Source organism: Anabrus simplex, chromosome 8 (genome assembly GCF_040414725.1).
Source record: "Anabrus simplex isolate iqAnaSimp1 chromosome 8, ASM4041472v1, whole genome shotgun sequence".
NCBI lineage: Eukaryota > Metazoa > Arthropoda > Insecta > Orthoptera > Tettigoniidae > Anabrus > Anabrus simplex.
The window spans coordinates 65,727,222-65,754,305 of record NC_090272.1 but is presented as its reverse complement, the minus strand read 5'-3'; the positions used below and the strand labels follow the sequence as shown (position 1 = coordinate 65,754,305).

The window sequence follows — 27,084 nt, the reverse complement described above, 5'->3', positions numbered from 1 at the left end:
CCTTTTATACTTAATTATGATTGGCCAAAATTTCAACACACAGTGCTCCCTAAAGTGTCTGATGGAGTTATTTAAACTTCATAATTTATTTACCTGTGAATTGTCTTTTATACTTATTTGTGATCGGCTGATACTAAGAATACTAGTCGAAACCGGTACCAATTATAATTAAGTAGGAATGTTAAACTTACATTTCTTATTTCTTATTTTAATAGTAAGACACCTGCTGTGGGATGAGCAAATACCCTGAAAACAAAAATGACACTGTACAAGTCCTATTATACACCAATTCTTACATACAGTCTTGAAACCACAACACTGACCAATAGAGATAATTGCAAACTTCAGGCAGCTGAAATGAAATTCCTACGCACTATGATCCAGAAAACCAGGAAAGACAAGATTAGGAATGAGAAAATTAAAGAAGAAGTAGGAACAGATGATTCTCTCTTCAATAAGATTCAGATATCAAGACTGAAGTGGTTTGGTCACATGAAGAGGATGCCAGTAAACAGAACTGCAAGGAAGGAATTTGACAGGAAAGTAGAAGGAAGACGACCCGTGGGAAGGCCACGAAGGAAATGGATAGATTTAGTTAAGAACGATGTACTGCTGAGAGGTCATGATTGGGACAAGTTGGTGGAGGAAGAATGGTACAAGGACAGGATGAGATGAAGGAGGCTCATATACCACACCCAGAAAACTGGAGATGGTTTAGGATGATGATGATGATGATGATGATGATGATGATGATGAAAGGTTGAACCATCATATATCTTCTTTCAACTTAATACTGCAATTCAGCCTCGTAAATCTTCAAAATTTTGATGTAAATTGCATTTTAAAATCTATAGCACCTAAAAATATGCTGATCAAGACTTAATTCAGAAGTCATGAAATTCACTGAACTGATTCATTTCTGCTGTAGCCTATATGAAGCAATCGTGTTGTACATTGTGCCGAAGCTTATCGCAGACTAGCCGAGACCGTGACAGCATTGAGTAAGCTACATGAATCACGTGGCTATTGCATCATCCACCCACCCACACAAAGCCAGGGAATAACCAGCAATTCAAATGAGGCTTTCACTTTATATATGACTCAATATTTATATTAGTATTAATGTGGAATGTCTAGTTAAAATGTTTTCTGGAACAGATGAAGATTTATTTTTCTCTCTTTTAATTCACATAGGTAGGTAGGTAAGGGTTATTCTGCCCGGAGGCAGGTCCGAACCTCCGCAGAGGTGTTCCTGAGCCGGAGTTTACGTGCGGTAGGGTGGCCAGTTCCTTTCCGCTCCTCCATTCCCTTACCCCCCACCAACAGCACGTGGCAAGCCATCCAACTCCTGACCACGCCCAATGTTGCTTAACTTCGGAGATCTCACGGGATCCGGTGTTTCAACACATATATAAATTTAAATTGATCAAAGTGAAGTTCCCATAAGTTAATATTTGTTTCTTCCAAATGAAAACATTACATAAATTAAGCTAGCTCTATCAACACAACGATGTACTAGCCTGCCAGTGTTTTTAGAGATCCAGTTTCCAGCTGATGAGTCCAAGCTGCACTGGTGTGAAACAGTACTATTTTTATGATTGAGCTACCTGAATTTATTTACATATTTAAATTGTTTGTTCATTCAAAGTTTCATATACATTTATTAACTCATTCCTAAGCAGACATGTACTCTAAGTGCAACATACCTTAGTGTGATTTTCAATACACCAATCATTCATTGATTTTAAAACTTCATCAGGTTGATGAATCACTAAACTAGGATGTTCAGCTATGACCTTTAGATTGCTATCTGTTATAAGGCAGGCTACTTCCAGGATCTGATCATTCACAGGATCGAGTCCAGTCATCTGTAAAGTAATTCCAATAGCAAATAAATGTAAGAAAGTACACAGGACTGGAACATACTAAGAATAAAGGACAAACATGAAAATAGAAAAGCACAAGATCAAATACCCCCGTTTTTACATGCTACCATTTTCAGAGGTGAACTATCCTCGTCAATGTCCGTTTTTCTCAACCATATTCCTCCACAACCCATGACAAGATTGTTTCTGCATTTTAAACCATTTTTCTTTTTTTAACTCTTTTGACCCCATCACCAGTGAGTTACCACAGCAACTGGCCTCTGTAATACTGGCAGATAAACCAAAGAACTAACTGAATGCCTCTCAGGTGCTGACCATCTAGTGCAAAACAAAATACTAGTGCGACGATCGGTAGGCCTAGCAAGCACGTGGTAGCATCTTAGATCACTTTCAAACACAAAATTAACCTCAGATTGAAAACTTCACCACACGGGACACAGTGTTTGAGCAGATCAGTCAGGTATGACAGCCAACATGATTTTGAAAATAGGCAGCCTTGTAAGGAGAAGAGTGCAAGAACGGGACCACGAATATCCTGAATCTAACTCGAAAAAGAGAAGAAATTATCGTCTTCAGCCGCTACTTGCTTCCGAGAATATATTTTTCTCCTGCAATTGTTCTTAAAGTCTGCTGGCTCTGTGGAGATGTTGCTGATGACTGATCAAACCAATCTTCTCATGCTCATGAAACATGCGGCCACACAGGTCACATCTAAAGTTGGGTGGAGGACACGGATGGATCTGACGTAGTTTCCGCTCTTCATGGGTTTCAATTTCTTGTCTGCGATGTGTGTGTTCAAACAGTGAGACACTAGTAGCATTGTGCCAACTTGTGCAGGAAATCAAATTGCTGTTTAAAGGTAACAACGTAGCCAGTTACCAGTAAATCTTCAAACTTCTGGAGGGAAGTCATTAATAACCACAACATTCAGAAAGATTACATTAAATGAATGAAAATCCACAGCCTGATTCCAGTCATTTGACCGAGTCAGGAATGGAATGAATGAAGCCCCCATCTAGTGACAAGGATAGGAAATGTGCTGGCTGCCAAAGTCTGTTGCACTCTGGGGCAGTGATAAATGACTGACAGATGAAATGAATTGTTAATGGAGAGTGTTGCTGGAATGAAAGATGACAGAGAAAACCGGAGTACCCGGAGAAAAACCTGTCCCGCCTCCGCTTTGTCCAGCACAAATCACACATGGAGTGACCAGGATTTGAACCATGGTATCCAGCAGTGAGAGGCCGGCGCGCTGCTGCCTGAGCCAGGGAGGCTCCTAGAGATTACATTAGATAAACCGTTAAAAACAATATGGTAATCATAAAATGTAAATAAGTGTTCATTTTATAATACAGAAGCATTTTAAATTTTATTGACTAACAAATATTAGTGATTAATGTGCTCATTATGGATTTTCTTAAAATATGTATTTACATAAAAAAAAATGTATGAAAGATTAGGTATCATGGACATCACCTTAACATTTCAGTCATAACTAAAATACTAGATCATCCAGTCAATCAATCCTCTACATATCAACACTTTATGGATACAAGACATTTTCAAGGTCTCAACAACTTTAAATTTTATTTACTACCATAACAGTACATTATTGGTTTGCTCTGTAAGTCAGTGTTACTCTGGATCCAAAATCATGGGTTTAAATGCAACAGAGATGGTTAGAATTTTGTGGGGTGAAAAACAATGTCCAACTGGCACTCCATGTTGTACAATGTTGTACATGTTGTACAAGAACATTGTAATGTAAGATTAGGTTTTTATGCTTGGGGATGCACAATAGGAATAATAAACTTTGTACATTGTGTTAACCTCCCCCCCCCCAAAAAACACACAAAAGAAATTACATAAAAAGTCTGTGAACCATAGGCAACGGCTGAATGGCCTAGTAAGTGGTCCTGAGAGTCAGGGAGTGGGCATCTCGGACATATTCTGAGTCATGGCCCTCCTTGTGCTCAGGCGGTTAGGACTACACAATCCACCAGTGGTCCCTAACCTATTAGAGGAGAGATCTTCACTTGGACTATGTACAAGTAGGATAGCATCCTGCTTCATGAATTTACCGAGCTCAGAACATTTTAAGCAAGCCTCAGACTTATGGGAGTAACGGAGTCCCACTCTCATTTGACAGGCAAGGGACTCCTTGGAAACAACTTGGTGAACAAAATGGAATTCGATGGGGAGTTATCAATATTAATGGGGCTTATCGAAGAAAGAAAGTAGAACTAGCTGAGTCAGCAAAGAGATATTCGGGTAAGGGGAGATAATGAGGAGATAGGAGATTATAAAGTGTACTGGATGGGTATTAAAGAGGGAAGGGCCGAGTATGGGGTAGGACTATTTATCAGGAATACTATTGCACGCAACACAGTTTCTGTTAGTAAATGAGCAAATGATGTGGGTAGATTTGGCATTTGGAGGAATTAGAACAAGAATTGTCTCAGTGTATGCACCATGTGAGGGTGCAGATGAGGATGAAGTTTACAAGTTTTATGAAGCATTGAGTGACATTGTAGTCAGGGTCAACACCAAGGATATGATGGTGCTAATGAGCGATTTCAATGTGAGAGTTGGAAATAGAACTGAAGGATACGAAAGGGTGATTGGTAAATGTGGGGAAGATACGGAAGCTAATGGGAATTGGGAAGTGTTTGCTGGACTTCTGTGCTAGTATGGGTTAAGAATACATTCTTTAAGCATAAGGCTATTCACCGCTACACATGGGAGGCTAGGGGTACCAGATCCATAATAGACTATATATTTTCGAATTCAGGAAGTCTGTTAGGAATATACTTTTTTCTGGGATTTTTTGATGAGACAGACCACTATCTGATCTGTAGTGAACTAAGTATCTCTAGGCCTAGGATAGAGAAAGTGAAATCTTTCTGCAAATGAATAAGGGTAGAAAATCTCCAGGACGAGGAAATTAGAGAGAAGTGCATGGATATGATTAGTGAGAAGTTTCGAACAGTAGACAGGTTCAGGATATAGAAAGAGAGTGGGTGGCATACAGGGATGCTGTAGTAGAAACAGCAAGGGAATGCCTAGGAATGACTGTGTGTAAAGATGGGAAAAAGCAAACATCTTGGTGGAATGATGAAGTGAGAACAGCTTGTAAACATAAAAAGAAGGCTTATCAGAAATGGCTCCAAACAAGGGCCGATGTAGACAGGGAATTGTATGTAGATGAAAGAAACAGAGCGAAACAAATAGTTGTTGAATCCAAAAAGAAGTCGTGGGAAGATTTTGGTAATAACCAGGAAAGGCTACGTCAAGCAGCAGAAAACCTTTCTGGACAGTAATAAAGAATCTTAGGAAGGGAGGGAAAAAGGAAATGAACAGTGTTTTGGGTAATTCAGGTGAATTCATAATAGATCCCAGGGAATCAATGGACAGGTGGAGGGAATATTTTGAAAGTTTTCTCAACGTAAAAGGAAATCTTCCTAGTGGTGTCGCGAACAACCAAGCTTATGGGGAGGAAGAAAATGTTGGTGAATTATGCTTGAGGAAGTGGAAAGGATGGTAAATAATCTCCACTGTCATAAAGCAGCAGAAATAGATGAAATTAGACCTGAAATGGTGCAGTATAGTGGGAAGGCAGGGATGAAATGCCTTCATAGAGTAGTAAGATTGGCATGGAGTGTTGGTAAGGTACCTTCAGATTGGACAAAGGCAGTAATTGCACCTATCTATAAGCAAGGGAACATGAGGGATTGCAACAATTATCGAGGTATCTCTTTGATTGTTATACCAGGCAAAGTATTCACTGGCATCTTGGAAGGGAGGGTGCGATCAGTGGTTGAGATGAATATGGATGAAGACCACAGAGGGGCTGTCAGGATCAGATTTTCAGTATGCGCCAGGCAATTGAAAATTGTTACGAGAGGAATAGACAGTTGTGTTTATGTTTCATAGATTTAGAGAAAGCATATGACAGGGTACCAAGGGAAAAGATGTTTGCCATACTGGGGGACTATGGAATTAAGGGTAGATTATTAAAATCAATCAAAGGCATTTATGTTGACAGTTGGGCTGCAGTGAGAATTGATGGCAGAATGAGTTCTTGGTTCAGGGTACTTACAGGGTTTAGACAAGGCTGTAATCTTTCATCTTTGTTGTTCATAGTTTACATGGATCATCTGCTGAAAGGTATAAAGTGGCAGGGGGGGGGGGGGGGGGGGGGTTCTGTTAGGAGGAAATGTAGTAAGCAGTCGGGGATGAGCACGATTGAGATGGAAGGACACAATTCAATGCACTATTAGAGAAAGATAACACAGTGTTGGAGGAGGAGCGGTGAAAAGACCGAAGAAAGTGGAGAGAAGCCAAATTTGCCCTACCCGGCATAATGGGAAATGATGATGATGATGATGATGATGATGATGATGAGTCTGCCTATGCTGACAACTTGGTCTTAATGGCAGATTGTGCCGAAAGCCTGCAGTCTAATATCTTGGAACGTGAAAATAAGTGCAATGATCCAATGAGTATGGTATGAAAATTAGCCTCTCGAAGGCTAAATTGATAAAGTCAAAGAAATATTTATGTTTAATAAACATTAATATTTCTTTGACTTTATTGTACAATTCAATATGGTGCAATGAGTATGGTATGAAAATTAGCCTCTCGAATACTAAATTGATGTCAGTAGGTAAGAAATTCAACAGAATTGAATGTCAGATTGGTGATACAAAGCTAGAACAGGTCGATAATTTCAAGTATTTAGGTTGTGTGTTCTCCCAGGATGGTAATATAGTAAGTGAGATTGAATCAAGGTGTAGTAAAGCTAATGCAGTGATCTCGCAGTTGCAATCAACAGTGTTCTGTAAGAAGGAAGTTAGCTTCGGTATGAAACTATCTTTACATTGGTCTGTTTTCAGACCAACTTTGCCTTATGGGAGTGGAAGCTGAGTGGACTCAGGATATCTTATTCATAAGTTAGATGTAACAGACGTGAAAGTGGTGAGAATGATTGCTGGTACAAACAGGTGGGAACAATGGCAGGAAGGTATTTGGAACGAGGAGATAAAGGCTATGTTAGGACTGAACTCGATGGATGAAGCTGTACGCATAAACCAGCTTTGGTGGTGGGGTCATGTGAGGCGAATGGAGGAGGACAGGTTACCTAGAAGAATAATGGACTCTGGTATGGAGGGTAAGAGAAGAAGAGGGAGACCAAGACGATGATGGTCAGACTCAGTTTCTAATGATTTAAAGATAAGAGAGATAGAACTAAATGAGGCCACAGAGGATTGTAGTGCCTTTTAGTAAATTCACAGAGGCTTGCAGGCTGAACGCTGAAAGGCATAACAATCTATAATGATAATGTATGTATGTATGTATGTATAAAAATCTGCTCCCTAACCACGAGCCCCAACTTTGTCACTACTAAAGAAAAGTTAATAAATTAACTGCTATGGAGTTGGCATATGCATTTAACTGCTCAAGCCGGTTCGACGTGTACGTGTACGGACCTACAAAACATAAGCCAAGAGCGGTTAGACGTATACCTGTACGGACTAGGCTAGCGATGTTTCAGATGTACATCTGCGTGCCATCTGTTGGATGTCAACGTGAACTTTTAGCAAGGCTTGCAGCACAGAGTATCTTCTACCTAATGCGGCATTGTGTTGGCGAAAAAGAATTTATTCCATCAATGTTGATCGTTTTAAACAACATGGCGGCTTCCTCGCATGGTCTGTATTTATCTAATGCAGCTCTCGAACGCATATTAGGTGAAAGCAGTTATGAGAATAATCCAAGTGATAATGAAAGTATTAGTGATGAAATGAAATGGCGTATGGCTTTTAGTGCCGGGAGTGTCCGAGGGTATCTTTGGCTCGCCAGGTGCAGGTCTTTCGATTTCACTCCCGTGGGCGTCCTGCGCATCGTGATGAGGATGAAATGATGATGAATACGACACATACACCCAGCCCCCGTGCCAGAGAAATTAACCAATGATGGTTAAAGTTCCTGACCCTGCTGGGAATCGAACCCGGGACCCCTGTGACCAAAGGCCAGCACGCTAACCATTTAGCCATGGAGACTGACGGTATTAGTGATGATGATTATGCACAGCAGGAAATTAAGTGTGATGTACATAATGATAGTAATATAAGTGAATGCTCACTCAAGTGGTCGTGGACACCTGTCGATTCAATTTGATCCCAACAAGAAGGTACTTTTTTTTTTTAACTTTGCATGCTACATTTTGTATGTAGATACATCATCTGCATGATATGAACTATGTATCCTCTTATTTTGAACAAAATCAGACAAGTCATTTAGAAGTTATAGCAATGTTTGTGACAGCATGTAAAATTGTGTAATTTTTCTAGAATTTATTACCGCTGTAGGGTAAAACTTGGCCAAGTTTTAATAACGGCTTGAAGGGTTAAGTTAGGTTTACCTTTTAGTGATTTATACTTGTTTCACTTGAGGAATGAAATCCATCACCATCAATTTTCATCTATTTTCCTTCTCGTTCCTGTTTAGGGTAACTTTCACTCAATTATCAACTTACCTCCATATCAATCCATACAAGGTTTTCTTCAGACTTAATCTTCTGGGCACTGTTCATAATGGTGGATGTAGAAAATCTCTTCTTATGGGTTGTAACACCTGAAAAAAAAAAAAAAAAATAAAAAAAAAAATCCACAATTTAGTCAAGACACAAATTAAGAAAAGGAAGGTATCAAGGACATCACCTCAACATTTCAGTCATAACTAAAATACTAAATCATCCAGTCAATCAATCCTCTACATACCAACACTTTATGGATACAAGACATTTTCAAGGTATACATCTACTAAACAACTTAAAACTTGATTTACTACCATAACAGTACATTATTGGTTCGCTCTGTAAATAAGAGTTACTCTGGATCCAAAATCATGGGTTTAAATGTATCAGAGGTGGTTAGAATTTTGTGGGGTGAAAAAAAATGTCCAATTGGCACACTCCATGTTGTACAATAAGAGTTCAAGAATATTGTAATGTAAGTCACAGAAGTCAGCTGTTAACTCTACAAATCATAAAATATTACAACCAAATCTCTTGTGATAAAACATCAGACAGTTGCTGAACAGCAAAATATTTCTTAGAAGTAGTCACGAGATAACTGAAAACATCCAAGTAATTTCAATAAAGATGAACTTTTTCTTTACTATTGGTGTTATTGGTTTTACATTGCACCAACAAATTAAAGGTTTCCAGTTATACAACGATGGGGAGGGGCTAGGATTGGGAAGGTGCTGGTCGTGGCCAAAGATATTCAAAGTAAATCATAGCTGTCCTCTGAATTTGGATCCTTTATGAAGCATATTCAATTAAGTTAATTTTAATATTTTAACTTTCCTCCATATCTTAAATCGTATATAATTATTTATAATTGACTACCCCTTAATCCCATTTTCAGATACAGGGTTGGGGATGAGGCAAAATAAAATTATATGGCATGTTTCTACCGCCAGATACTATAAAGCACGACACTACCCATTACACAATTTACATGTTAAATAAAAATTTTAAAAGGATTTAACTATAACAACAATATTTACTATTTTACAGGTACTTTATTTATATTATCGCCTGTGGTGTTGTGTCCAAGAAATCTCTGGTGTTTTGGCCATGGTGTAAGGGTAGCACATCTGCCTCTTACTCGGGGGCCCCGGGTTTGATTCCCGGCCAGGTGAGGGATTTTTACCTGGATCTAGGGCTGGTTCGAGGTCCACTCAGCCTATGTAATTACAATTGAGGTGCTATCTGACGGTGAGATAGTGGTTCCAGTTTAGGAAGCCAAGAATAACGACCGAAAGGCTCCATCATACCGACCACACAACATCTTGTAATCTGCAGGCCTTTGCATTGACAAGGGAACTATCAATACTGTCACATCAAAACTGACAATGAAATTTCGCTAAGAGGATGAGGGAACCATAAGAAAGCAATGTACAAGAATTTAGCTGCCATTTCGAGCTGCAAGGTCCTGAAATTGACCCAGAAATGTCTAACAAGATTGCATGCATTAACATATAGCTGGACGTGGACAGCCCTGGTGACCAGCTGAGGTGAGTGCGTTACCTTGAGTTTTCTGTGGCAGGCAGTTAACACATGTTCCTTTGAGAGAGCAGTCATGAATCCAGATAATTTTCTAGAGTATGCATAACATTATTTGGATAAAAAAAGTTTCTTTTCTTCTCATAAAATAACTTTGGAAGAAAGGGATCAGTTAGTTTGATCACATACAAATTTATCATTGTATTCATAAGTCAACTACATACAAATTTATCATTGTATTAGAGTTTTAATTATTTCAGAAACATTTTTATGATGAACTGTAAATTTTATCTTACACACATCATCTTCCAACATGTTTTAGAATAATCTTTAACCAGGTACCTGGTAAAAAATAAGGTTTTGATAATGACTGAGGATTGCCTCATAAGAAGAGGTGAAACATGTCTCATATGTTAACATTTGTATTGTATTGAATAGGTGGCAAAATAATAAATATTTTCTTGTATACATTATAGGTGTTACGGATCCGAGTTTGAGCCCCAAGTCTGATTCCTATCAATCCAGTGAAGCAACACCGCAGTCACCTGGCAAATCTACCAGTTCAAGCTATGCTTCCAGTCCACAGAAGAATATTAAACACACTATACATCTTGCGTACAAGAGGAAAGCTCTGTATTTATGGTTACAGTAAATAAGACGAGTAAGAAGCAGCTTTTATTAACCACTGTTCACAAAAATTGTATGGTGAGGTCACTACAACAGCTGTAAATGTAAAAGAAACAACGCCAGTCCCAATGAACAGAGGATAATGATGTTAAAAAAATTATTTTTTTGCTTTGCAGAAGCAAGAAGGCTGAAGCAGAATGTTTGCGATGAAGACCTGCGACTGTGGGCCTTGGACATTTCAAGAGAGATTTCACTGGGACCAAGTAATTTCAGCACATCTTCTGGTTGGTTGAGTTACTTCAAGAAAAGGTACAGAATCAAAAGTAGAAAAATCATGAAATTTGTATCCCGTGCATATCTGCAAGAGGAAGAAAAAAAAACAGATAAAGTCGCAAAGAAATTTATGGAAGGAGCTACAGAGTGACTTTCAGGTTACAAACCTTTTTCAATATAAATGCAGATCAGAGTGGTTTCATGCATGAACTTAAAGCGAATAGGACTCTATCGTTTGTTGGTGAGAAACATACAGAAGCAGTTGCTCAGTCAGTTAGTGCACTAAACCCATCCGTGAACAATTATGTTTACTGTTAGCGTGGCTGGTACTCTTTTCCCGAAATTATTCATTGTACCATAGGAGGCAACTGGAACTTTGGATCTGAGAGTTTTCAAAGAAATGTTTCATGCCGAAAATATAATTTTAACAGCCACAAAATCAAGGAAAATGGGAAAAAAAGAATTAAGGTATTGGTTTAAACAAACCTTCTTCCCAGTCAAGGAAGACAAGTGTTTGCTACTGTTAGATTCTTGGACTACTTATAGTGATAAATGTTACCTTGAAGACATTCCTCCAGGCAACAGTATAGAAAATTTCCAGATTCCTCCTGGCACTACAGTGAGAATACAGCCCTTGGATAAGTTTTTTGCCATTTAACAGACATTGTGCTGGTTTGTGATGACTTCTGGTTTGATGCATATCAGAGAAACAGCATATTCAAAATGCAATCCTTCTTTTATTATCAATTTTCTTCCTCCAGTTCAAGGACATTATTAAAAATTCATGGTTCACAACCAATTACACAATGGAGAAACTTCCCGAGGTCAAAGTGCCTGCAAAATATTGCTATTAAACAAGTAAGGACAACTGTGAAGAACAATGTGGCCTTACACTGCATATTCATTGTGCATGGTGCCAAAAATACTTGTGTTTTTATCATGCGTTCAGCACACCTCATTTGTGTTTTACATTAATTCCCTAACATTAAAGTGACATTGGTGTGTGGTAACTTGCCAGTTCATTCTATCTCTCTCCAACACAACTGCAACTCCACTCTGCTGTGCACCGTGTCAGCAAAGGTTGTCTAGTAGCTGCATTGTCACATGGATTTTGGATCAAGATTTTGACACCTTCGAGTTCAAAATGGCAGCTAAATGTTTGTACATAGCTATTTTCTGGTCTCCTCATCCTCTCAGCGAAATTTCATCACCGGTTTCGATTTGACCTTATTGATAGTTCCCTTGTGAGCAGCTGTCTCTTGGTAGGCCAAGGCCCTTCAGGGCTGTTGTGCCATGGAGTATGATTTGGTTTTCCAGAATGGGAACTAAGAGGACACTCCTCAAGAAGATGTTGGACTGTCTGTTTAGGGAAGCTGCAACTGCACTCCCTGGAAGACACCTTTCTCCACTTCTGAAGTAGGTCAGCACATTTGCTACATGGCTTGTTCGGATTCTATTCAATGTCAATCATGTCTTATAAGGAAGATCAAGTTCCTATGGTTTGTTACCAACACAGAGAAAACTATGGAGGTATAGTGAGGTGATATTACACCAGTCTTATAACCAGATTTTGAAATTATGTTCTACCATGGTTTTGGGTGGAGGATGTCTGGAGGGGTGCCATTATTCTTCCCATGGACTGGTTGCTGATGGTTGTACTATCTGCGCACTTTTTATCGATAGATTTGTGTACGGGTTTGAGGAGTAAGGAGGGAGCAATTCCGGTTCCCGTTGTACTGCCAACTGAATGGAAATTAAATCTGAATTGAATCGATAATATGATCGATCGATATGAATTTTGCTAAACCTTTGTTATCTTAAGCCAACAACTGTGTCACACACACACACATTATATAACATTTCTCGATGTGAATCTTATTCCTAGAGTGAATTCCATAGTTTGGCTTTGCTGTGTAAATAACAACAGTACTAGTACGTAAAGCGTACGCCAGATGTCGCACAGCAATGCATAAGTGATTCATAGTTTGTGTTTCAAAGGTTGCCAGTACGAATCTCGAAGATTGTCGAGGTTGACCAATTCAGCACTAGGCTGTAAATCTATCCAGAAAAGGTGCGCAGATAGTAGAGCATCTTGTATTGCCTCATAACGGCATTTCTCCTTTCAGATTAGGCACAGGTTTGTGGTTCAGGATCAGTAGCCACAATTTTGAAGTTAAATCATACAGTCCATGGAAAACAATTCATCATTATCTTAGTACTATTATTGCCCTGAAGACAATTTAAGTAGTAGATGGAAATAATTCACATCAACAATCAACAATGCTCAATATGAATCATGGCTCTTAGTGGCTGTACAAAGTTAAATTGCTCTACTGGCAAATAGAATTTAAAAAAAGAAATCCATCAGCATATGAGTGTGGCTTGTAAGTTAGTCCAGAAAAGAATGACCCAGTTTTTGCCAATTATAGGAAGCCAGATACTTCTTTCAGCTTAAGCTTCTAAGGGAAAATTTGCATTGATCCAGTTCAACAAAATACTGATATGTGAGTTATCCTGGATCATTAGCTGAACTGGAAGGAGCCTGTAAACATTTATGACTCTATATGCTCAGGACTCCCTTCTTATAAACTTTACTTCTTTTCCCATGCACATTTAAACCCCATTACCAACCTCCTACTATATTGAGATAGGTAGCTTCCCAACAGATCTAGTTTCCATTCTGAGCATATAATTTGTTATACATCTTTTCACTAATACAGTTACAGACACACACATTATTTGAGTTGGCCACTAATACTTCCAATTCTTTCAAACTAAAGGTCAAAAAGATTAATCATATCTGTTGCAAGAAGATAGGATAGAAGGCTATGTGCCTAACAATACAGCATAACAACAAATGAAGATGAGACATGCAACATGAATATGTTACTACATCAAGGAAAGAAGGTATTGAAAGTGAAAAAGTGTTTGTAACATGTGATAACCTTGAACTGTTCCACATATTTTCATAAATGGACCAGACATAATCCTCTGAGATACATGGACACAGGGCAATTTCATTTAAAATATGTTCTTTAAGGAAAAAAGTAGCAAGTTTTGTTATTCAGAAGAGTCTTCCATATCTAACCACTAATAAAGAAAAGAAAAGGATCCACAAAATACCTCTCTGGAGGGCAAACATTGATTCATGTGAATATAATGACTAATGCTTTGAAGGCTGCTGATAACATTGCTATCATCAATTACATTGTTGGAAATGTTTCTGCATTTTTCTTTTTCCTGATGATAACATTGCTAGGAAGCATTATGTTATGATTCTACATCAACTTAGCACAGGTCTCTTGACTTACAGGTCTCTGGGAGATTTACATTACTCTTGCATAGCAACTGTCATACTGAAGGTAAAGAGCAATGCTTGCAATATTATGAGCATGAGAGGAGAGAACTCCTGGAAGGTTCAGGTATGTGTGAAGTCTTTTCATGGTGCTGACACATACTGAACATAAAAGGGGCATAACCACAAAAGAAGAATATTTTAGTTTCACAGTCTTTACCTATGAATACAAGTTATTACAGGAAACTGTATGTGTGATAATAAATTATGATATTTACAAAACTTTGTCCACCCAATCTTATGACATTCTGAATAAGTGCTGTTGGACACTATTTGTAAAGTTGAGATTGATTTAGTGAACTCCTAGAAGAAATGCAAAATGGGACATCATATCATATCACTCTTCGAAAATAACTGTTACAGGGAACTTGTTGAGAAGACAAGTGTTGTTATTTACTCAGATGAGAAGATTGACCTTGAAGATAACTTCAATCTGCAAGCAGCAGAAGCATTAGAACACTTTAAGAAACTGGACATATCCAGCAGTTTTATATGTCGCACTTGTCATATAGAATTCCAAAATGTAGAAGAACAGCGAGACCACTTTAAGACAAACCTTCATATCTATAATGTAAAACAGACACTGTGTGATTTTCCCACTGTTTCAGCAGAAGACTTCTGTCTTATAAAAGGGAATTTCATAGTCAATTCTGAAAGTGAAACTGACAATGAAGACTTTTCATACATATTAGATAATAATCAAGCAAAATATGAACAAGAATCAGAAGATTCAGACGTCTCCATACAACATAAAAACACAGGAGGGAGAATGTATTTCATTAATGACCAAGGGAAGATTTTTGGTATTTATCGCTGTCTCCTCCATAAGAAACATGAAAAGCTGAGTTCCCATCTGCTTTGTCAACTGGTGATACAGTGTCACAAGAAAAGTAAGTGGATAGTCTTAATGATAGGAGGGGGACATTTTGCTGGAGCTGTGTTTAATGGACCAAACATCATAGAACATAAAACAATACATAGCTACACTGTACGAGCTAAACAGGGCACTACCCAGAGTAAGAAAGATTCATCAGGAAAGCATCTGAAGAGTGCAGGATCTAGTCTTCGCAGGTACAACGAGGAAGCTTTTGCACAGCATGTTCAAGAAACACTTGGGCAGTGGAAGGACCACTTTGTAACTAGTCACTTCATATTCTACCATGCTGGGGTACACAACCAAAAACTTATATTTGGTGAGCACTCTACAATAAAAAAGACTGACCCTAGGGTGCGAAGCATTCCACTACCAACTCAAAAGCCATCATTCGAAGAAGTAAAATATATCCATAAAATTTTATCAACAGTTGATGTCTTTGATTCCTGTGAAGCATACCAAACTATTGTCACGCCCACAGCAACAAAACAAAATAGCTTTAAAGAACATACTAACCTTTTGAATGGGTCAGTTTATCCTATGCCACAGGTTCAAGTTCCTCAAAGATCCTTAGATGAAGGAGATAAACATATTGCCTCTGAAGCAGGAAGCCTCTTGGAAATAAATCAATTAGCAAACATCACAGAACATTTACCGGCAAAGAGAAAGAAAAGAAAATTGAGAAGAAAGTCAAGAACATATGAAGGGAAGGGCAGAGATATATCAAAAATGAATATAAACCAAATACCTGAAATTACTGAGGTGGAATTTTCAAAAGAGAAGAATTATATTATGAAATCAGCCGGTGACATACAAACTCAACCTGCTTCAATGGAAAACACTATCATCAGAAATTCAAAAATGGTGACAGGACATCATCAAGCATCAGGTTTTCCTTCTCATTCTATAGACCAACCAGAAGAGGAAATTACTGGCCCATCACTAGAAACAAAAAGAAAGGAAATTTATGATACTGACACAGAAGTTCAAGAAGAAGGATGCCAGAAGGATAACAAAAAGATATCTGGGAGGAAGATCAAGCTGAAAAAAGATAAAGTAATTCCTAATCAGGAGGAGAAAGATCATCAAGTTATCAGTGAAAATATTGCCCCAGTTTCATCCTTGTGCTGCCAATGTTGCAAAGATTTTGCTGGTTGTATACCATACCAGTATTACGACTTCAAATTTTGTTCAATACAGTGTTTGAAACTTCACAGAGCACACACTAATCCAAAAAGTTAATATCTACTAAGCAATAAGAATCTTGAAGTAGAAGAAGAAATATAATAAATAATGACTGTCACAAAACAGTTACCGTACATGTATGTTACAAAATCTAAGTAGAGAGAAGAAAATTTCCAGTACATCTAAGCTAAGAATTAAAGTGTGTTTTCATCAATTAAATTACTTTGAAGTTGGTCCCATTAATGCTCAATAGGATTTAAATCCACTATTTTATGATATACAATATTATGGTCCAGAGTCCTTAAGGTGTCTGACAATGAAAAAGAATTATTTATTATAAACAATTTGATCAAATTAAGATATAGATATGGAAGTAACACACATGGATTTACACTTCAAGCACATTTTGAGGAAGCTCATGAAGTTAATTCACCTCTGTTTTGGTTTCTACACTTCACAGACTTTCTTCCTCATTCTCACAAGCATATACTACCACCTCTTGCACCAATTACGGCGTTCAACAATTTGGGCATGCTCTTGATTAACACTGCAATATCCTCAACTGAGTTTCACCAAGAAACTTCGTGACTGAACAGTACAACAATGGGAACACATGCTGTTTACTGATGAGTTGCGATTTGGCCTGCGATCACCTGATGGTAGAGAAAGTGTCTGGAGAAGGCCTGAGGAGAGCCTCCCATAGGTCCTGCCCCCTGTGGGGGAGACAGTAAAATAACACCCACGGTACCCCCTGCATCTCGTAAGAGGTGACTAAACGGGGTCCAAGGGGCTCTTAACTTGGGAGAATGGGATGGCAACCATAGGGCCCTTAGATGACTCCTGGCATTGCTTCCACTTACTTGTGCCAGGCTCCTCAATTTTATCTGTCCTATCCGACCTTCCTGGTCAACTATTGCTCTTTTCCAACCCTGACGGTATTAGTTATTGAGGCCTAGGGAATATTTCATACTCATGTCCTCCATGGCCCTTGTCCTTCTTTGGCCAATACCTTCATTTTTCGAAGTGTCAAACCCCTTCCATTTTTTCCCTCTGATTAGTGTAAACAGAGAATGGTTGCCCAGTTGTAATTTATCTTAAAACAGTAATCACCACCACTGCCACCATAGGTCCTGTAGGATGTCTGGATAGAGTTGATGGACCCTTCTCTCCACTTGGTCCCATTTATGCTCAATAGGACTTAAATCAAGGCTTTGAGCAGACCAAACCATAACATAAATCTTCACTTCATCCAAGAGTCATTACACACATCTCGTATCCCCTGTAGGTGGGTGCGGTAGAATAACATCCATGGTATCCCCTGCCTGATGTAAGAGGTGACTACAAGAGGCTCCAGGGGTTCTGAACTTGAGAACAAGGACTGGCGACCATGGGGCCCTTAGCTGAGTCCTGGCTTTGCTTCCACTTACTTGTGCATGGCTTCTCACTTTCTTTTATCCTATCAAACCTCCCTTGGTCACCTCTTGTTCTTTTCCAACCCTGACGGTATTAGGTTTGTGAGGCCTAGGGAGTCTTTTATTTTCACGCCCTTTGTGGCTCTCGTCTTTCTTCATTTTTCGAAGTGGTAGACCCCTTCCATTTCTTTCCCTCTGACTGATGATAGTAGAGGACGTTTGCCTAGTTGTATTTCTTCTTGAAACAATAGCCACCACCGCATCTCACAACATAAGGGCGTGCATTGTCTTGCATTAGTGTGAAACCATCACCAATAAATGGAGCAAAGGGCACAACGTGCTCCAGAAGGATTTCCATCACATTTCGATGTCCTGTATAGCTTCTATGCTCTATGAAGACCAAATCCATCCTTGCAGTCATACTAATTCCTGCCCACACCATCAGAGAACAACCCTGAAAAAGCTGAGAATGTGCAATGGAAATACCTTTCCTCAGACCTTTTCTCTATCAACATCAAATCACAACTCATCAGTGAACTGCATTTGCTCCCATTGTCTTTAGACTGAATTAATCAATGGATTTATTTTGAAAAAGGATATTTAAATGAGGAAAAATCTTTTATCAAATGAAGGCAACATAAGTTTTGTAGATGGACAGAATGGCAATAGATATCAAATGCCTCTTACGGTAGGGCAGAGACGTGAAGCGATCTCAGAAAAATGACAAGGCATCCTTTGTTGAACTGAACGCTTCGCCTGGCAACTGTCAGAACTACGTTTCTTTTCAGTCCAACGAACACTCTTTATGCTATAATCTGTCATGGTAGTTCATAGCCACTTAAAAAGGAGGTTAGCCAGGTAGACTAAGTAGTGTTTTGCAAGGTTTCACCTCTGGACTTTACATTATATCTTCTTGCCTCATTTCAAGGTTCAAAACTCCATTTCTTCTTGGAGTCTGGCTGTATCCTCCTCACTTCACAGTTCGAAATCCCATTTTTTCTTGGGGTATTTCATCTTGCATCAAGGGCAGGATTTCTGGTTACGTTTCCCCCTTGTCTTCTCCCCTCTCTGCAGGAACCATCATGTACCTATACTCATCCTACACCCCAGTTATTACAACCACCACTACCGCCACGTCAAACCTTGATCAATCTGCAGCTGAAGTAGCTGCTATAGCTTATCACATGACATTAATGTTGTCTTATGCCCACAATCCAAGTTAGGCCTATCCTAGACATCATCCCTTCCCACTATCCCTCTTGTATTGCTAAAGATCTACCACCGCTGCAAACCCCAACTCGGAAGAACAACTCAGCAAGGAATCGACACCCGCTACAACTAACGCTCCTTCGGATTCAGAATACCCACCCCTTCGTCCAATCCAGCATTCAATCACTTCTATTTTGCTCACAAGGATCTCACACATTTCTTCTAGTTAACCCCATTCCTGAATTCCACTGCGCTCGAAAGATTCTTGTCACCTTGCTCAACTTTAACGTGAAGAAAGAAGAGATAGCAGATATTCAACCAAGAGGGAATGGTATCATAATCAAAGTGAATGGTGAAGAAGCATACCACAAACTATCAAATACAATTGGTGCGGCACAGCTAGGTGCTTCTGCACCCTTCCAACCTCTCAAACAGCCCACATTCAAGACTCCAAATCCACCCTCTTGCCACCGTCTACTCAGCTGTGTGGTCAGAGGGGTTGACCCCGCCATTAAGAAAGGTGTCATCTGTATATTAAAAAATTTATGAAAACTAAAGTCAGTCAGTCTGGCCAATCTATCCAGTCAATTTCCTTCATTCTTTTTTAACTGAAAGGTATTCATGCACAGATTTGTCATCAGGTACTATAAATCACTTAACTTCCACCTTCCCCAAATTATTCGAATTTTTGAACTTTTTGTCTCTGAAGCAATCATATCTTTGGTTCTAATTGAGGTACGAGTTCTTTTTCACCTAAGAACACTCAGTGGATCAAGCTCTTTCATTTCAGCTCTTAACTATTCAAATTGGTTGATTCTGAGAAAAGTTACGAGTGCACATTCAATTTGACATCTCATTTCTTCAACATTTTGTTTCATTTAAGCAATCATATCTTTCGTTCTACTTAAGGTACACAGCTCATTTTGGTCTAAAAACACTCAGTGGATTAAGCGCTTTCTTTTGAGGTAATAACTACTTAAATTGGTAGATTCGAGAAAAATTATGAGTACATTTGTCTCCATGACTAGTCCTTTGAAGGACTTTTTAACAGTTCGGCACGTAGTGTTGTTCCAAGGAACGTTTAATTCAATTTCTTTGTGTGATGCATTTTCAAGTGTTTTGTTGACATAATATTACCGTCTATTATCACAGCAGATCATGTGCTTTATTTCATTAACTCGAAACTTTGAAAATATATCCGCGAGGATAGTAATGAACAACATACTTTGGACATTGAGGGCAGAGCCAGCGGGAAACTGCTAGTTGTATAAGAATTAAATGCTGATGGAATCCCTGTCCAAAAGACATTCCGAATTAAGAACTCCTCCGGACCGATATTCACGATCCGGCCACTACTCCCGACCACCAAAGACGTCGATAGCCTGCTGTCAGAACTATCGTATGGAGCCATCTCGTGCTCCGTCACCTCAACCCGTACGATGTGAGTCTGCTTGCAATACAACAGTCATAGCACCAATCACTGCCACGCAGAGCGCCCAAATTATGGACACTGCAGCCAAAGCACATTCCACACCCAGCTGCCCAAATATTCAGGCACCACCCCTGTGCCACACTTGCAGCCAGGCTCACGCTGTCTACTCAAGAAAATGTAAAGCTCGTCCTGCACCACCGATAGATCAATCGTACGCAGTCGCTCCACCGAGGTTAATCGACACCCTCTTTACCCACCACCCACCATTGAAGATTATCATCACGATCACCACCCTTTTGCTCATGAACATCTTCTATCATCGTCAATTTGTTTTCAGTCACCTCCAAGCTGCTGTCAACCAGGCTCCAAATTTACACTTCCAGACAATACACTCTGGTCTGCATTCCCACTTTCTATTCCATCGCTTAGAAACCCTAGTTTAATCAATTGTCTAGAAGTTGTTTTTGAAAATGGTGGACGGATTATCACCTTAGTAAAAAAAGACATTAAATATCTGCTCATCAAGAAGAATTATCCCTCCATTCATTTCTTCATCTAATTATTCATTCACTCATACATACTCTTTATCACCCCTTTCTTGAAGTCACACATTCATTCTCTTATTTATCCCCACATGAAGTCTCAACCATTCATTCAAGAATTCATGTATATATTCGCATATAGCGCATCAGCCAAAATAAATAAAGAAATAAAAGAAGAACAAGCTTCCAGTTATTGGCCCAATCAAGCCTAGCCAAGAGGCCAACAACCTTCCTACCACCTTCATTATTCACACCACTCCCAACCACCTCTTTCAACCTTTCACTTTTCTATTTAATTTTCGGTCAGAGAGAGGGCGTAACCCTCTGAGTGATCCGCCTCCCCGTCAAGGGGAGAAATGTAGACATAATATTTATGATGAAATGACAAGGATCCATATAATACCAAACACATTTATAGTCCCATTCCAGAAAACATGTGATCGATATCAAGCATTCAAAGGGAGAAGCATGCGATGAACACAAACATCATGCAGGACTTTAAAGTTGGAAGTGCATGAAAATGGACTTGAAGAACGCCAGGCAGAAAAATTTCCTATGACCGGTCTTTTACAGGCGTACCAAATTCTCATTCATTAAAAAGGACGATATCTTGGATGCGGAAAAAAACGAGCAACTAACGACATATCAATATGTGGTGACTTACAATTTTCGCAGAGTATTCTTTCAGGAAATAATATTTTTGTACCACGGCTGAAAGAAAACAACTTGCGAGTAATCGTCAACATCGATGCACATGCAAAGCAAATGCAAAGTGTTTAACTTATCCCAAGCGACAGAAGTTGGATGCAAGTGTTCTTTAGAAACAAGCGATAGATGATTGCCAACCATACAGTGACAACGAGTATTACCGTTATGCTAGTTAGGTGTAAAAATTTCATAGTTAAATGTCATATTTTTATTAAAAATGAACTGCAAAGTAGTTATTAAGCAAACTTGACGGATGCCAGAGGAATTCTTCCCTTTCCATGACTTGTTATGAATGAGATAAATTTGGTAACGACGGCTTGTTATTAATGGCGGCTGCATCGTACGCACGTGGTGTTAGATCAAACACTAAACTGTACCAATATACCAGAGATGTAGATGTGGCGTAATGTTATGACATAAATATATTAGACAAGTATCAGGCTGTTTGCCATTGTTCATACAACTGTAGGTATTGCTCGCTGTTATAACTTTTGGTTTCAAAATGGTGAAAAAACAATATCGTGAAACGAACTTGGCCAGGAAAATGTAAGTGACAGATGTATTATAGCTCAAAAATACAGTTCTGTTCTTTAGTCAATTGACAGTATGCATGTAAATTTACATGATATGTTTAGTCTTGTTACTTTATGTTGACTGTCAGAATTTTAGTGAACGGAAGCAAGGTTATAGTTTTGACAGCTGTGCCAGTAAGGACACTTTGGAAATATTCTGTTGGGTCATTTTTAGGCAAGAAAATCCCCACACAAATTCAAGTGGAAGTGATAGCCTAGAGACTCTTTTGCCAGTTTCTCACCAATGAAGTTACGATTCCAACTTCGGTCATTGGAAGTGAGATTTTCGGAATTGAAAGTCTCGTCCCAGTGGTTCGGATTCCTCGAAAATATGCAGTCCTGACGGGTCGGGCTCCATGGCTAAATGGTTAGCGTGTTGGCCTTTGGTCACAGGAGTTCCGGGTTCGATTCCCGGCAGGGTCGGAAATGTTAACCTTAATTGGTTAATTTCGGGGGCTGGGTATATGTGTCGTCTTCATCATCATTCCATCCTCATCACGACGCGCAGGTCGCCTACGGGAGTCAGATCAAAAGACCTGCACCTGACAAGCCGAACATGTCCTCGGACACTCCCGGCACTAAAAGCCATATGCCATTTCATTTCATTACTTAATATAAATAGTCACATACAACTCTCTGCTTTCTTGCTTTGTTTTATTTGAAAAGAAATGTTATTGATTTTATATTACACTTATCAGATTGCTTATCAATTCAATATGGTACATTTTATTAATCATTAGGGCTACAGTTTGTTTGGCATAAGTTATTTGAACAATACAGTTTTCATATCAAAGACTAGGCCTATGCACTTGGGTTTGAAGCTTTATACCAAAATGTTAAATGGGGTCCGAGAAGTCAACTATCTGTGGCAGCGATAAAGGCAAGAAAATATATAACTTATTTTGAAATGGCAACAGCACAAAGGGATATATAGCATGCCAGATTGACTATTCTATGTTCTTATATCTGGACTTCAGAGGTAAACTGCTGTAAACGCAAAAACAAACATTTTATGGTTTTTATTATATATGGCTTGTTTTGGTTGCGTCTTCTTACAGATACACTGTTGTATCTGTATATTTTGCAGGAATGAAGATAAACTATGTTATACTATTGTATGTGCAAGGAGACCCTAGCGAAAAATAATGGTAAGTAATCATAGAACAGTTCAATGTTATGCCATCTGCCGCACTACTTCAAAAAATCAAAATAATCAAAATCTCTTTATTTGCAAATGAGGTGTCTACCTCGGTGGCAAATTGTACACTAAAATACATTATTGTCAAGCACTAAATATTAAATTAACAAGAGAAGAAAATTTTCCTATAATACAATATTATACAATTTACGCTAACAATTTTTTCTATTAAACACACAGCTCATCCTTAATAAATTTATATTGTTTACAAAATTCTACTTAGGGTCAGTCAGGGTAAATATGAGACATTTTCTACAACTTTGTTCATAAATTATAAACTACAACAGTGACAGTTATACAAATAATCATAATATGTTGTGACTGGTGTTACAAAAAACACTGGAAACAACAGATTACTATATATTCATTAACTTTTGAAAAATAAATATAAATGTGTGCCTCATTTTTCACCTGCAAAAGAGGGAATTATGAGACAATCCAGGGGAAAAGTGAAACAGTATTGTAACAGACTGTAAAATCATGTTGGAGAGTTAATAGGGTAATTTGAGACAGCTTAGGGTCAAAGGAAGACTGGAAAAAATCTGGGTGTAATAGTTTGCAACACTTTCCTCAGTTTTATTATAGGAACAAAATGGCCATCTTTTGATATCACAGAATTTAGGCTTGAGATACATTCTTATACTTATTTCTGACAAAAATTACTTGGTATAGATTGTTGACATTATACCATCTAATTAAATGGTACTTGAGCGTTATGTCTGAATTTATGTTACATTTTAATTATACTAAATAAATACATAGTGCCCATTGTAAACAGATTGGTGAAAAAATGAGACACATCACTTGGTTAAAACTGGCTTAACAGAAATTGTAGGAGTTCTAGTTTTTTTTTTTTTTAAAAAACATCAACTGTTCCTGGGAATGCAAATGCAATGCCTCTACCTTTCCCTGTTATTATTGGAACAGGCAATTTCCCTAGTAATTTTAACTTTTCCACAGCGGATACATCATGTTCATTAAGCCTGAACACAGTTTTGTTATTTTCCACACAATTGAGACATAATTTGCATGTCTCCACCTTCCAGAACTTTCTGAACAGTGGCAACATATTTATATTGAAAAGAATGCCGCTTTCCAGAACTTTCAGAAAGTACAAGTACAAAGTCACCCGGATTTACTTCATCTGCCATGGTCATTTCCACAGCATCTTTGTCGAGCAGATCAACCTCATCAAGACTACAGCTTATAAATCTCATGTTTATTCCGTATTGGCTCAACACAACTAAGGTTAAGTTAAGAGTAAGTTCCCACCTTCCAATACTTATCAATTTCTATATAATAGACTTATTAATTACATAATATAATCCATATAACCTCTAGTACATGTTTCGTTCCGATATGGAACATCTTCAGCTAAAATTGGTAAAATGGCAAGACAATTAAAATACATTGATGTTAAGATGATACATAAGCTAAAAGATATGATAAAATGGCTCGAAAATTAAAACATATGATAAAGATGATGAGATAAAGTTCATTCATGTTGGTTAAAAACACAACAAGTCAGTTTTCAAGTGGCTGTTTTTAATTCGCCACTTGAAAACTGACTTGTTGTGTTTTTAACCAACATGAATGAACTTTATCTCATCATCTTTATCATATGTTTTAATTTTCGAGCCATTTTATCATATCTTTTAGCTTATGTATCATCTTAACATCAATGTATTTTAATTGTCTTGCCATTTTACCAATTTTAGCTGAAGATGTTCCATATCGGAACGAAACATGTACTAGAGGTTATATGGATTATATTATGTAATTAATAAGTCTATTATATAGAAATTGATAAGTATTGGAAGGTGGGAACTTACTCTTAACTTAACTCATCAAGACTGCCGCTACCTTGCTAATCTTCATCTTCGCTTGTAGCTGAGTCAGAAGAATGAACTTCTGCTCTTGTCTTAGATGGAGGTTTCACTACTGGAACTGTTGCCTTTTGAATACCTGTACCCTTTCTATCCTTCTTATGAAGTGGTTTCTGCTTTTCCCTCACAAGCTGGGAATACTCTTCAGATGTTATCACCTTTGCTGTTGGGTCCACTCTTCTTCGGTTCATCATGGTTTTATCAGTGCGTTTGATTTTTGAAAGTAGGATATTCTCAAAAGAATTTTCAGGAAGTATATCTGGAAAGGAGTCTGTAGGAATGACAAACATGAGTATTTAGGTACAGAAACATGTGTTCCAACTGTCTCATTTTTCCCCTAAAAGTGTCTCACTTTTACCCTAATGATGTCTCATATTTACCCCCTTTTTTTAAAAATGAATTTTCTTCTCAAATCAAAAACTTAAAATTGTGTTTTCAAGCTGAAAAAGAAGATTCTCCCTTACACTACCAAATAAAACCAGAAACACTTTCCTGGATATTTGGGTTGAACCAGAGTAACAAAATACAAAGTTCAATGCATGAAAGTTTTTTTGGTTAGAAAGAACACCACTCAGGAAAAACTTGTCTACTGCTAGATATATAGTTCGGACACATTCCAATTATTTTACCATAATGGATATAAGACTAATATATAATATCATTCATGCAAAGTGTTGAGGTTATTAATCAGAGCAGAAAAAACTGAGTGCCTCACTTTTTCCCTTTTGTTTGTCTGTCTCATAATTACCCTGACTGACCCTATAATATCTCCTGTACTACTTACAAATATAGTCAACTGATATACAGTATGTAGAATTACTTCAAATGATACTGTACAACTGGTGTAAGATTAAAATTTACATTGCATTTATTTACTTTTTTTTTTCTTTACCCATTCTGGAACCTAAGTAGCATAACGACCTGCTGCGTCTTAACCAGAGTCCCTTTTGCCATCACTTTTCAGAGTTCCTGAAGGGCCTTCACAGCTACCGTAGCGGTCCCAGGGCCCTCGAAGTCCCCACTGTACTTCACCCCTACTTTGGCTGTCCATCTCCTTAGACCAGGGGATGGAATTAATTTATTCACACACATTTTTTATTTATATTAACCTGCACTGGTCGAATGCCCTCTTAACATTTCATTTATTTTCTCTTGCTGTTTATTCTCTTCTTGAATATCTGTACAGATTTTGGAAAAGGATCAAACACTACCCCAGGTAAACTGTTCCACTCCTTCACACCCTTCCCAATGAATGAAAATTTACCCCAATCGCTTCTGCTAAAATTCCTTCTAATTTTATATTTGTGGTCGTATTGACCCTTACGATAGTTTGCAATGGTCAGAACTGTCAATTTGATCTGCCTTAAAGGTAGCAAAATATGTCCCTCAGCAACCTCTTTTTGCTCTCCTGTAAAATAAGTGAAATGTCACGATAGTTCACCTCTTGACATCTCCAAATATGTATCTTCCACTGCCCTGTTCAATCACACATGGCTGCTTAACTGTTTATTCTGAATGAAATTTCTAAATTTTTCTTGAGTGTTCCCCCTATTTTGGGCCATTCTTGCCCTTACCAATTCTAGTCTATATTTTACACCAGGTCTTTAGATTAGCTTGGATAAAGTACACTGCTGAAAGAAAAAAATGAAACATGCAACATCCTTAAGAATAAGGTTATTTTATTCATGAGCGATATGATGTACACTTGTACGTCCATCACTTGCATGCAGACAGAACCTACTCTTGTCATTGAAGACAACGGTTGACTTTTTCGCGATACGACACCAAAGTAGCTGTGCTTGGCGGTGTTGTGGTGTCATTGGTAGCCTGACCAGAGGCACACGTGATCAT

General features: G+C 38.3%; 2 protein-coding genes across 5 annotated transcripts in view; one reads left to right on the top strand and one right to left on the bottom strand.

Annotated features, from left to right (window-relative positions):
* Nucleotides 1–21,681, bottom strand: part of LOC136879130 (oligoribonuclease, mitochondrial) — a 76,754-nt gene extending 55,073 nt beyond the window's left edge. Inside the window, exons 1-4 of one of the 3 annotated variants that reach the window (XM_067152882.2) lie at nucleotides 15,838–16,023; nucleotides 15,606–15,701; nucleotides 8,425–8,522; nucleotides 1,707–1,868 (exon numbers count right to left, since the gene is read on the bottom strand). In XM_067152882.2, coding sequence (XP_067008983.2) covers nucleotides 1,707–1,868; nucleotides 8,425–8,481 — 219 coding nt within the window. In that variant the 5' untranslated portion in view covers nucleotides 8,482–8,522; nucleotides 15,606–15,701; nucleotides 15,838–16,023. Of the gene's footprint in view, nucleotides 1–1,706; nucleotides 1,869–8,424; nucleotides 8,523–15,605; nucleotides 15,702–15,837; nucleotides 16,024–21,533 lie in introns of those variants that run through there. The other 2 variants (XM_067152881.2, XM_067152883.2) reach the window with 2 other exon arrangements.
* Nucleotides 21,682–21,922: 241 nt separating this feature from the next.
* Polr3A (RNA polymerase III subunit A) overlaps nucleotides 21,923–27,084 on the top strand; it is a 114,887-nt gene continuing 109,725 nt past the window's right edge. For both annotated transcript variants that reach the window (XM_067152880.2, XM_067152878.2), the window contains exon 1: nucleotides 21,923–22,123. In XM_067152880.2, coding sequence (XP_067008981.2) covers nucleotides 22,080–22,123 — 44 coding nt within the window. In that variant the 5' untranslated portion in view covers nucleotides 21,923–22,079. The remainder of the gene's footprint in view (nucleotides 22,124–27,084) is intronic.